General features: G+C 41.9%; 1 protein-coding gene across 3 annotated transcripts in view; it reads left to right on the top strand.

Annotated features, from left to right (window-relative positions):
- The first annotated feature begins 1,058 nt into the window (after positions 1-1,058).
- FMNL3 (formin like 3) overlaps positions 1,059-13,341 on the top strand; it is a 112,261-nt gene continuing 99,978 nt past the window's right edge. For 2 of the 3 annotated variants that reach the window (XM_032209398.1, XM_032209397.1), the window contains exon 1: positions 1,227-1,343. In XM_032209398.1, the coding sequence (XP_032065289.1) occupies positions 1,227-1,343 (117 nt within the window). Of the gene's footprint in view, positions 1,344-13,341 lie in introns of all 3 variants that reach the window. The other variant, XM_032209396.1, reaches the window with a different exon arrangement.

A 13,341-nucleotide genomic window follows, 5' to 3' on the forward strand; every position in this document is an offset into this window, starting at 1 on the left:
AAAAGATGCACCCTCAGTTTGCTCGGGAAGACAATTCCACCGAGCTCAGGTTTAGGGATGTGCGCGCGTGTTTATGTATAAAGATACACATCCTCATATTCTATGCTCCGGTTCGCATAGGGGTGCAGTCTTTAACAACAGGAAGGTTCTAAGTTATGGTCTCTTAGGGTCCCGGTGTGAAGTACATTCAAGATTGTAGGTAGAAGTTTTGTTTTGTCCCCCCCCCCTCTTCTCCACCATCGAACTTCATTTCTGCAAAAAAAAATAAAAAATACCGAGAGTAGTTACTACAGGTTGCCGGGTACGTGCTCCTTTTACATGGCCGAGTGATAATTCGCTGAAACCAGAAAGGATCAGACTACAGAGTATCGTAGAAATAGAAAGGGGCCATTTGGACTACGGAGCCCAAGTCTAATGCGAGAATCCGAACGGAGTGGACTGACTTCGAAGTAAAGATGTCCCGAGTAAGAACTTGGGTCTAAAGAAGCATTTTCCTTATTCACCCAAAGTTCCCTCTCGAATGGATGTGAACCTAAGAATAGCTCAAGGCACGTTAGTCGGAGTTTAATTTGTTTGCGGGTCGGGAAGTCGAGCGTTATCTAAAGCCATCAATTAAAGCAGAGGTCTTCAAACTTGGTAACTTTTAAGAGTTGTGGACTTCAATTCCCAGAATTCTCCAGCCAGCACAGCTAGCTGGAGAATTCTGGGAGTTGAAGTCCACAAGTCTTAAAAGTTGCCAAGTTTGGGGACTCCAAAAGGTTTAGTTGCAAACCGTGTGAGCAGGATTGGGCCTGCAGGGAAAAAAAGAGGCGAAGTTCGGGATCTTTGGGGTGTTGCCCTCAAAACCAAGCGCCCTCTTCAGGTGCCGAACTTCCACCTCGGCTCGTGTGGCCAAAAGACCTTTTGCAGACGCGCCTGCAATTTGGGGGAGGGGGAGCGGGGGGCGCGCCACGTGTGGACGAGGAGGCTCCTTGGGAAGGGGGCAGCGCATCTCGGGGAAGAGGGAGGGTCGGGAAGGAGCCGTCCTTACTTTCTTCCATTGGACAGACGGATGTCTTCAGGCGGGCGGTGCCGGGGGCGGTCCCGACAGCCCCCGTCTTGTCCCAGGCCGGGCACGAGAGGGAGGGATCGGGAGGTAGCTGTCGCCGCCTGGCCACGGCGGCTCACTTCCACACCGACGATCCAGACGGGCCGAGCCATCCCCGCTTCCCCTGGAGCCGCCGGGGATGGGGAACACCGAGAGCGGGGAGCCGGGCGGGGGCCCCGGGATGTTGCCGCCCCCGCCGGGAAGGGTTCCCATGCCGGATCAGGGGGAGCTGGAAGAACGATTCGCGATGGTGCTGGTGAGAGAGAGAGAGAGACCCCTCCTCCCACTCCCTCCTCCCCCCTCCCCGGTTAGATCCCTGCATAGATTCCTCTTCGCCCCCTCCTCAACCCTCCCTCCCTCCGCTGCCCCGGGGACTTCGCAGCCTTTATTGCAAATGAACTCGTCCGCATCTCCGACGTTGCTGGAAATCGGGTTTCTTTCGAGTTGCTCTCTCTAGGATCAGGGATGGATCGCCAGCCTTATAGTGCTTGCTCCTTTTTCCTTTCCCGCTCTCCAACTTTTTCAGGCACTTTTTTCGGTCCCTAAAGATCCGGGAAAGCATTCTGGATCTCTCTTTCTTAGGCTGGGATTGAAGCCCAAGCCCTGCCGAGAAGGGGGGGGGGTTGTTGCCTCCCTAACTTCTCCACTTGTTCTTGGTGGTTCGGATTTTCTGTTACTCTTGTGCGCCCGTCGCCTTTAGTTGTGTGCTCAGCTATTCCCCTTGCGGAGCGAGGTTCCCAGCGAGGTGGCGGTTCTTTCAGGTAGATCGTGTCATTTCAGAGTTAATCGCATCCACCTCTGTCTGTCAGCTATAATCCCCCCCCCCACTTAGATACCTCTTCCCTCCCCCTCTGCATTGCTCATGCTCCTAGTCCTGTAGGCATCTCTTTTTATGTATCCACTCCAATCCCACAGGGGCTTGACACTTGTTTTTGACAGATGCCCAGTTTTGGGCATCCTGGAATGTGTCACTGCTGGCAGGCAGATTTCTCTTAAAGTTCTCTTAAAATTTCAGATTTGCACCACACTGTTCTGGCCCAAGGTGGGCTTTTGATTAAGAGTCGTGGGGGGGGAGGGGTTCAGTGATCTTTCTTGGTTGTTTTTCTTTTCTTGCCTCTGTTTATCCTTATTATCTAACTAACCCTTGTTATTTCCCAATTCTAGTGAGAAATATCAGCAGATACTAATCTCCTTCAACTTTTTTCCTTTATAAACTGCACTAGGATATCCTTTAAAAAAAGGTCCCCCCCCCTCATTTCCCCTTCATTGTTCATCCTAACTTTTCCTTGGAACCATGGAATTTGGTTGATTTCTCTCCCCCTAGCCTGGCGTTACCTACAGAAATCCTGCAATGTTTTTTTTCTTTCCAAGACTGATTTGAATGGGAAAAGTTTATGAAGCAACATTGTCTGGGATATACGTATATGGTCTAGTCCTGTCCTGCCCAAGCTTTGATGGAAGACATCAATGGATTCAGCTGATGGATTTTCATAATTGTTTAAAATCTGAATCCAGTTGATCTTGCTAACCCAGAATCTTGTGGCTTGGAAACCTATGGCCTAATTCACACACATTCTAAAGCTTAATGTGCTTTGTTTGGTTTTAGTTTAATTCACATATTGTGGACCCAGCCATTGTAGATTCAAACCTTGGATTTTGGATTATATGTTGTATGAACTTAACCAGTTATGGTTTATTCGGGGGAAAAACATGGCTAGTCAAACCATGACTAGGTAAGGCAGGGGTGTCAAACTCAATTTCATTGAGGGCTGCATCAAGGTTGTGTTTGACCTCAGGGGGCTGGGGTGGGTGTGGCCAGGGTGGGCATGGCCAGCATGATATCACTTGTGTCAGGGCGGGGTATACCTGTGGTGGCCCAATCACTCTACTAGTGAAAATGGAGCTCGAGAGGGCCGCGTGCAGCCCTCGCAAGCTCCATTTTCACTGACAGAGGCACCGCAGGCTGGTCCTTTGCTATTTCCAGGGTGGTCCCGTAGCCTAGATCTAAGTACTTGGCAGGCTGGATCCGGCTCCTGGGCCTTGAGTTTGACACCCCTGATGTAAAGGATGATAATGTTGGCTATAATATTGCATTACATTCCTAAAATGAGGTTTTATAATTCCTATTCAAATGGAAAACAATATGGGATTATGCAGGGTTTATGTGATTTATTGATTGATTTAGATTTCTACTAAGTCTCCTACTCTGTATTAACAGATTAGCAATCTGTGATGTTAAGAATGAATGTGGTGGAATTCGTTTCGGAAGTTTACTGTAATCTAAAAGACTGGAGGATAACCTTGTGACTGCTTCATAAAAAGAAGAAAGGAAGAGTTATATGGCTCCTCCTACTTCCATAAATATATTGGGACAAAATATGAATGTGGAATTAGATGTGTTTTTAGAAGTTACATTTAATATTCTTCCCAGGAGTTCTTGGCAGTTTGTGTAGCTCTTGTTCACTTTGTTCCTCCCACTGTCCTAAGATTAGGCTGAGAGGAACCTTGACCAGTCACTTCCCAAAAATGCAAGAAAAGCCACTGTATCTTGTAGACTTTTGCACCTTGACTGCACTGTGAAGGTCTGGTGTGTGAACTTTTCTTCACTCTTTGAATTTCTTGTAAAAACTTGTAAGCTTCAAAAAAAAAAAAAAGAACAGATTTTCCCCTTCCAGATTCAATGTTTGAAGGGCTAAAGGCTGCCAACAGTGAGGATAAGAATTTGTCAATAGAGTCAACAAATGTCCTCCCTTGGTGTATTCTGAGAATGAATTGAGATACGCTCCCTCAAAGAATCTACAGTTTCTGGCAGAGTTTCATAGAAGAGATAGGTTTAGAATATGAGCATCTTCACTGCATTCTTAATCCTCCTTTAGTTGCTACACTTTGCTGGCTATTGCAGGATGATGCTGAGTTCAAGACTGTACCTATTCAGCTTGTATGGCCAATTGTACAAGATCTATAAAATGTCCCATATAAATATCTTCCATCTTCAGCCTGTAATAAGGTAGCATTGGCAGGGAAGGCTGCCTTATTTTCCGTTACAAAAATTACATGTTAAAGATGTTTTTGTGCAAAACAGTTTGCAAAATCATGCATGTCCCTTCCACTGATACCTTGATAAGAAACACTTCAGAATTCCACCTGAAGACAAATCAATACTGTGCAGTTACTAGAATAACCTTTTCCTGGTGCCTGCTATATGCATTGGACTAAAAAGTCTCATTCTTTCATATAGGTGGGAAAAATTAAGATAGGGTGCTTGAGTGTCACAGGGAGAGCAATCTATGGCCTGCATACTTGCAGATCACAGAGCCCAAATTGGGAGTGTGTGTGTGTTTGTGTGTGTGTGTAACATTTTAAATATTTTGCACTTGGAAAGGGGGGAGGAAAGGGCAAAGATTTCCTTAAATCTCTCCTCCCTGACTACTTGGGGTAGGAAAATTAAAGGACAAGTGGATGCCTCTCCATTGGTAACTCCCCAAATGTAAATACAGAAAAGAACTTACCGGTACTTATCTCTGGAGAAAAACTAAGGTAATCTTGGTTTAAACACCCTGCATAATATTTCTGTTAGGAATTTAGATAAAAGGATTTAGTTGTCTATTTTTAGAAAAAGTTTGTGTCATCCAGGTACATGTATAAAACACACCTATAGTCAGGAAAACTAATTAAAAGACACATTAGGTACATTTATTGATCTTGCAAAGAACATTTCTCTGAAAAATTAAATAAAAATATTGACACTTTCACTGTGAGTGAGGTTTCAAGACAATTGGTGAGCTTTTAGTGATACTTATAGTTGTATATCTGGGGGAGGAGATTTCCATGCAGTTATGTTTCCTTAGTTAATGGAGAGTTTGTTTGTTAAAAAATTCCACTCCAGTGATGTCAGAATGAGAGGAAGTTGACAGCATGTGATACATAGTTTTCTTCTTTATGAATTTTTTCTCAATGGGTAGGTTATTCTTTGAATGTTGCCACTTTAGGAAATAAGATGGTAATTCAAAAATGCATGATACTGGATTAAAGAAACAGTTATAAACTGTTAAAGAAACCATTGCTACTTCTAACCCCATTAGTTGTCCACTATGATTGACAGCAGCTTTCCACACTTATGTTTTGTGGGCTGGAGATACTGGACCCATACACTAGAAAATTGTGCATGCAAACCATTATACCTTTGAGTTACAACCCATGACAACATCCACAGTCTACTAATGTAATATTGCAGATCCTATTTTGCAATTTAGAATGAGAAGGAGCATCAAATGTAAGTACAGAATTCAGCATCCTGATTTAGCTAACCACAAGCTTGGACATAATAACATTCCTAGTTATTGGAAGGGTTTTCCCCCCCATACCTGTGGGAAGGATTAACAAGTAGAAGAAAATGCAAATACTACACAAAAATGCTGAAAAATAGATAAATATATGCAAGTTTGATCAATTAGCATATCTGGTTCCTAGTTCCAAACTAAATATGGAATTTGAATTTACTGGATGCAGAATTATAATGTTTAACATGCATAAATGTGTGTGGGATGGTCTTGGTGGAGCACACATGGTTCTGAAAAAATAAAATAAAGAGCAGCCTGTATTTATGAAGGTCTCAAACTTTATGGCTGATGAATTCCAGTTCATAATTTAAGCAGATGCAGTTTTAACCTTCCTCTGGATAGGTTTAAGCAGCATTGTAAGTGTAATACAGAAGAAGATACATTTTGGCATTCTGTGATGTAATTTGAGCTCTCACTTCATACTGAGTCTGTTGACCATTCTGCTTTCCAATGGCATGCTATACAACAGTTCTGAACTACCCTGTTTCCCTGAAAATAAGACCTCCCTCAAAAGTCCAGTCGGGCTTTTGAGCACATGTGCTAAAGTAAGCCCTCCCCTGAAAATAAGCACTCTCCGAAAATATTGCAACACAGCAGCCATGAGGTAATCATGCTCATCGCCTCCTGCACCTCAAAAATAATAAGACCTCCCAAAAAATAAGGCCAAATGCTTATTTTGGGGTTCAAAAGAAAATAAGACCCTTTCTTATTTTCGGGGAAACATTGTAACTAGTAACTGGTCAATTTAACCCACTCTCCAGTGTGAATTGTGTGTCATGTGTTCCAGATCTCAGATAGTAGGCTGGAACAATTTAATTTGATCTCTTAGGGCCTTTTGCTGCTCTTTTTTGCTCATTGTAGTGTTAGTATGGAAAAGCACTAGAGTTTATGATTTTTATTAATTCTCCTGTATCTCTGCTAATATATTACTTTACTCTGGAAACTGTAGCCCTGGGCAAGACCTGTTCTGTGTGTGTTATAGATGAGAGGCGAGGAACCTTTGTGTAGTGAGAGATTGCATTTTTTAAAATTACATTTGGCATCCAAGAGCCACAAAAACATAAATGTAATGATGTCTGTGGCAGGACAGAGCAGAATTTTTGGGTTTGTTTTACCCAGTTTTGAAAAGATTGCTCTTTTAAAGATTGATCAGTGACCTATGTTCATTCAGTGCTTAACACGCCATAGTTGTTCATAATTAAAAAAAAAAATTCTGCCACATCTCACCAATTTGAAATGCATTTAATTGATGCATTTCTCTTTTGAAAATTTGTGGAAAGCATGCTTCCCTTATTGCCATCATATTTTCTCATACAATCTTGAACAATTGCAAAAACGGCTTGCTTACAGCTTATGGACTGGACTCTTCCAATGAATGTGAGTTCTGATTAAATATGAAATAGCAGCAACCTGCCTTATACAACTAGTAAAATAGTTTTATGTGCTGTCTGCAAATATATATACCAGAGGTTTAAATTCTCAGATCTATATTGTCAAGGAATTATCCTTGTCCTTTGGTCTAATTTTGGTCTTTTCTCATAGCATAGAAATCACAGTTTTCCAGTTATTTTACATGAAAATAATCAGACTGTAAGAATGCCATAAGTTTCAAAAGACAAAAAAATGACATTTTAGTTATATAGGTAAAAGGTAAAGGTTCCCCTCGCACATACGTGCTAGTTGTTCCTGACTCTAGGGGCGGTACTCATCTCCGTTTCAAAGCTGAAGAGCCAGCGCTGTCCGAAGACGTCTCCATGGCCATGTGGCCGGCATGACTAAACGTCGAAGGCGCTCAGAACACTATTACCTTCCCACCAAAGATGGTTCCTATTTTTCTACTTGCATTTTTACATGCTTTTGAATTGCTAGGTTGGCAGAAGCTGGGACAAGTAACGGGAACTTGCTCCGTTATGCGGCGCTAGGGATTATGTGCTAGTTATATAGTGGTGCTTTAAAGAAACCCCAAAGCCTTCTTTCAGACTCTTCCCCCATCTTAGCCAATGTTGGTACAGCCTTTTAAACCCAAAGGTATTAGGAACATCATATAAGAAAAAGATTCTGCCACCCCCTTTTCCTAATTTGAATACAGGTAGCCCTTGACTTACAACAGTTTGCTTAGTGGCTGTTCAAGGTTACAATGTCACTGAAAAAGGTGACTAATGACCATTTTTCTCACTTATGAGCATTGTAGCATCCCATGGTCACATGTTTTCCATTCAGACGCTTGACAACTGACTCACATTTATGACGGTTGCAGTCATGATTCCCTTTTGCAGCCTTCTGACAAGCAAAGTCAGTGGGGAAGCCAGATTCACTGAACAACTGTGTTATTAAATTAATGACTGTAGTGATTCATTTAACAAATGTAGCAAGAAAATGGGGCAAAACTCACTTAACAAATTTCTCACTTAGCAACATAAATGTTGCGCTCAATTTTGGTCATAAGTTGAGGACTACCTATACTGCTGACAATTAAATGAGTAGACTTAAATACTATTACATGTAATAACACTTCATGGGTTAATTCTTTTGTCCAGCTTGGCTTGTTTCAAAGATTTAAGAATTTCTAGAGGACAGAAAATTAGGGAAAACTGGGTTAACAATATCCCAAAATAATGTAGGAATATTTATATTTGTTCCAAGCATCTGATACAGTAACTAAATACAGTAGCAATTAAAGCCTCAGATCTGATTTTTATATTAAGATTGCTTTTATATACATTGCCTGAAATAGTTTGAGTCTCACCCATAATGGTGGTCATTCTTATGTGATAGATAAGTTTACAGTCAATAATATTCCTATAAGCTATTTTTAAATCAGTTGATAACTATAGGAAAGTGAATTTTCTTACTGCATTTCAACGTTTCTGCATTTTTGTATTATTAGAAATGCATGTTTAATCTGTATCATTATTTGTTTATCTACTATAAAATACTATTATATCACTTTTGTCAGCATTTTAGTAACTCTGTAGTGCTTGACCAACAATTATTCTCCATTTCTCTGGGGGAGATGTTCTTTAGAAATGAAAGTTGTTGCAATGTAAGATTAGCTGATGCTCCTTAGGGAATTTGATTTGCCCCTCTTGATGACTGATTCCTACATTACAAAATGAATGAAAAATCTGCCACAGCTGGCTGGAGGATGGAGGAAGAGCATAACCACAACATCACTGGAAAGTGAATTGCATTGTTTGCCAGTTTGTTTCTAGATGCAGCTTAAGAAGCTGCTACTGATCTTTAAAACCTTAAATGGTCTGGGCCCACCCTTTCTTAGGGAGCAAGCTTTCACAAACTTTTTTCCTCCCTTTGAGATAAGCTGGGAAAGTGATGTTTTGAAATGTTACAGTTACTCCATAAGCAGAGGCATTTGCTGAGACTGGAAAAAAAATGGAAATGATCTCTCAGAGAGGCTTGCAAACATCTACCTTCCACATAACTGAAGTATGAATGCAACCTTTTACAATACTGTATATCTTTATAAATATATTTTTAATCTTCTTGTTGTTAGTTGCGAAGTCATGTCTGACCCACAACAACAAGCTTAAAAATATGTTTATAAAGACATATTGTAAAAGGTTGTGTTCATACTTTAGTTATGTGGAAGGTAGATGTTTGCAAGCTTTTAAGCTACTGTGGATAAACTGATAATAACATGAATTTGGGAATCAGTTGAGGTTTGGTTCTCACTGTGATGGCCAATTAAGTAGCAGGCAGTGTTATTTCTGATTTCAGGTATAGGCTCCCAGGATCAAAGACCCCCTCCTTAAGAAACAAGAAGCTTTCTCCCCAACATGTTAACTTTCTAGGTAGGGTAGGGTTTTTCCCAAATGAATACAAAAATTATTCGATACGGCAATCTTTACCAGTTCTGTACAATTAGACTCTAGCAGTTGTTCCATATCGTGACCCGTCAAAACCGCGCTCGACTAAACCGCGCCCAATTAAACCGCGTCGCTGACGTCATCAACAGGGCGACAACAGCCAGCACGGAGAAAGAAGGGCGCTTTAAATAGCGCTTTGAAAGCAAGCCGATTCAACTTAAGGTAAGGGTTAGGGTTAGGTTTAGGGTTAGGTTAAGGGTTAGGATTAGGTTTAGGGTTAGGTTTAGGGTTAGGTTTAGGGTTAGGTTAAGGGTTAGGTTTAGGGTTAGGATTAGGTTTAGGGGGGTTAGGTTTAGGGGTTAATTTTAGGTTTAGGGTTTACAGCGTGCTTCTGTCTCCACGCTGTTGTCGCCCTGTTGATGACGTCAGAGACGCAGTTTAGTCGGGCGTGGTTTAGTCGAGCGTGGTTTTGTGGTGGAACCGTTCCATATCCTAAATCTCTGCTCGTGATGTTAAAATTACCATGTTTGTTTTTATATGAAAGAAGTTGCTGAGAAAGAGATTTTTTTCCTTTGTCAAAGCTTGGTTCTTTCAAAGTAGGGCTGTTTTGGGGGTAGTTGCAAGATGTGGTTAACATTATTTGGTAGGCTACAGAATACTTTCTATATTGCAATCAATTTTTGTTAGGTTACTTGTATGTACATATAATATGGAGTAAGTAAATGTAAACCATTCAGTTACTTATAAGGTAAAAGTTCCCCTCACACATATGTGCTAGTCATTCCCAACTCTAGGGGACAGTGCTCATCTCCATTTCAAAGCTGAAGAGCCAGGGCTGTCCAAGCCGTCTCCGTGGTCATGTGGCTGGCATGACTAAATGCTGAAGGTGCACAGAATGGTGTTACCTTCCCACCAAAGGTGGTTCCTATTTTTCTACTTACATTTTTTACATGCTTTCGAACTGCTAAGTTGGTAGAAGCTGGGACAAGTAACGGGACTCACTCCGTTATGCAGCGCTAGGGATTCGAACTGTCAAACTGCCAACCTTTCTGATCAACAAGCTGAACATCTTAGCCACTGAGCCACTGTGTCCCTTCAGTTATTTATAGATCTTAATTTATATGATTGTTGCCCCATTCTTGGTTGATCCATACCTGAACTGTTGAAAAATGGGGAGCACTATTTCATTTTTTCCTGAGGCTTCAAAGTTCTGTAAAAGAACTCTGGGCAAGCCTGGTTTAAAACAGAATAATCTGCTTTTCTCTGAACATTTCTTTTTGACTTTGATAGGCATGGCTTCAGCATTGCAAAAGGCTTGGTTTATTTGAGTTGTCATAAAAGCTAGAACCACGGTGGATTTTTTTCAGTGAAGTAATCAGAGGTTTGCTGAATATAGAGAGCAAACAACTCTAAGCAGGCTTTGATTGCAAAAAAAAGATTTTTTTCAGTTTTAATTGGTGCATGTCTGTGTTAGATTGAAGGCTACATTTGAGAAGCAATTCTGCGTTGGTCTCAATTTGAAGGAAAAGAACTCAAGAAGACCCTCGTTCAATGGAATCCAGCTGGCTGGATCAGTTGCGTTTCAGCATTTGGACTTCGGGTTTGAAATTTCAAAGGGAGCTCTCCCTGGCAAGGGGGCTGAATTTCCCATACAGCCATAGACACAGTTACTAACGGCATGACGTTTTAGAAGCATATGGCATCCCTCCCTGCACAGTTAATTCCATACAGGGCTGGGTAAAAAGCGGTGGAAATAGTTATTGTTTTCCTCTCGGCGTATTTCCAGCAGAGGAGAGAGAAACTTATGCTTCATTGCAACATTTCATCTGGAAGAAACACCCCGAGCCTTTTTCTCTCAGGATGGGGAGGACTGTTTTGAGAGGGAATGGAAACAGGCGGAGAAGAGGGAACTGTGGTTCCTACCCTGGCAAAGCAAATGGGGAACCAATTCGGAAGGTTTGGTCTGTAGGATTGGCTGCCAAATCCCCACGGAGGCCCAAATGTGCAGGCCTGTAGCCCAGCAACATTGCAGGAATTGCAGTCATGTTGCATCACTTCCTTGGGAACACCATCTCATCAAGGGGCAGGGTTTAAGTTAGGAAGTGTTATTTCATGGAAAATGGAAGTGATAGTTAGATAGGGAGCTGGCGCTTATCCACAGTTCTGAGGGAGGAGCCTTCTGGATTGGACTCCAGAGGAAAATGTGGATCTCTGCCCTAATCATTTGGATACTCAGTCTGGAGGATGTTGGAGAGAAGTGCTGACATGGTTGCTTAGCAACTCCTGTACTAAAATCTCTCTCCTTTGGGGCTGGCAAAATGGCTGCTGCACTGATGCTCATAGCAGTGAGAAAGAGCACCTGAAGGGAAAGCTTGTTTGGAAGAATATAGGGGAATATTGAGAGAATGCCAGTGAAAGGATAGCAAGCTGGGGAGGAAGCGAAGTGAGTTAGTGTAGCTTTTACAAATAGAGATCCTCTGGGTGTCCCATCATTAAATGTCTCAAATCTGCTACTAGCATGTCACGAAGGTGTAATTATGCCATGAAAATAGCAATTGAGGAATAATTAGATGGCAGCTGCTGCTAAATCGAGACTTCCAGTACTTTGGTTCTTTTGCTGCAAAGTGTATTTGGATCTTCAAGGAGCATATTTCAAAGTACGATGTGGGGTGGACAAAGAGGGAGAAGTTTGGTTTGGGAAAGCTGAATCGTCTAATTGTTGCTTGTTCTTTTTTGGATACATTCTGGTTTTTATCCAGCCGGTATTATTTTGTCTTTTAATTGTTAGCCACTCTGGAAATATTTGTATGGGAAGGCGAGAGAGACCCATCTACAAAATAAAAAATGTAAAAACCCTGTCAAGCTTTGCCCTCTAATAATTGCCAGATTGGTGGTTTTTTTCCTCCAGTGCTGGGATTTTAAACTAGGGGAGCCAAGAATGGATTCCTGATTCCCATCTTCCATCAGTTTGATCTCCCCTGCTTTCTAAGAGCGGAAATTCTCTCTAGCAAGTCTTCTGTAACTTCAGCAAACAGGCAGAATTCAGCACATATTTCCTTAGTTCAGAGGTGTGGTAATAAAAAATGCTTTATTTGTTGACTTTCTTCTTGTCATGCATTCCACTTTTTAAGGGTATAAATTTCCTGCCAGAAAGCATGGTGGCAATCCCTAACAACAATACATTTTTAAAATTAAATGCATAAATAAGACTTGGGGGCCTCTCAACCACACTGTAGTTGGCTGCTAACCCATATAATCATGTTCCATTCACAATATGGCGATATATTTTGTATTCTAGTCTTCAAATACTATTTCTCAATTTAGCATTCTTACTGTAAATATAGAATAACAGAGTTGGGAGGGACTTTGGAGGTCTTCTAGTCCAACCCCCTGCTCAGGCAGGAAACCCTATATCAATTAAGACAAATGGTTATCCAACATCTTCTTAAAAACTTCCAGTGTTGGAGCATTCACAACTTCCGGAGACAAGTTGTCCCATTGATTAATTGTTCTGTCAGGAAATTTCTCCTTAGTTCTAGGTTGTTTCTTCCCTTGATTAGTTTCCATCCATTGCTTCCTGTTCTACCCTCAGGTGCTTTGGAGAATAGCTTGGCAACCGCTGAAATATTGGAATACTGATATCATTCCACCCCTAGTCCTTCTTTTCATTTACATTAAACTAGACCAAGGTTGTCAAACTCAAGGCCCACAGGGAGCTTAGACCTGGCCCGTGGAGCTGCCCTGAAAACAGCGAAGGACTGGCCCACAGTGCCTCTGCCAGTGAAAGCAGAGCTCACAAGGGCCACACACGGCTCTCCCAAGCTCCGTTTTTGTTGGCAGAGGGTTGCAGGAGGCCGTCACAGCCTAAAATACATCTTGGGAGTCCATTTTCGCTGGCAGAGTGCTCGGGCCACCACAGGCACCCCCGACAAAAGGAATATTGAGCTGGCCACACCCATTCTGGCCACGCCCCCCTGATTTGCCCCTCAGTGAAATCGAGTTTTACACCCCTAAACTGGACATACCCAATTCCAGCAACCTTTTTTTTACCGTTTCAAACAAGCCTTTTTAAACAGACATACCATTTGAT

The sequence above is a fragment of the Thamnophis elegans genome, chromosome 2, assembly GCF_009769535.1.
Source record: "Thamnophis elegans isolate rThaEle1 chromosome 2, rThaEle1.pri, whole genome shotgun sequence".
NCBI classification, from domain to species: Eukaryota; Metazoa; Chordata; class Lepidosauria; order Squamata; family Colubridae; genus Thamnophis; species Thamnophis elegans.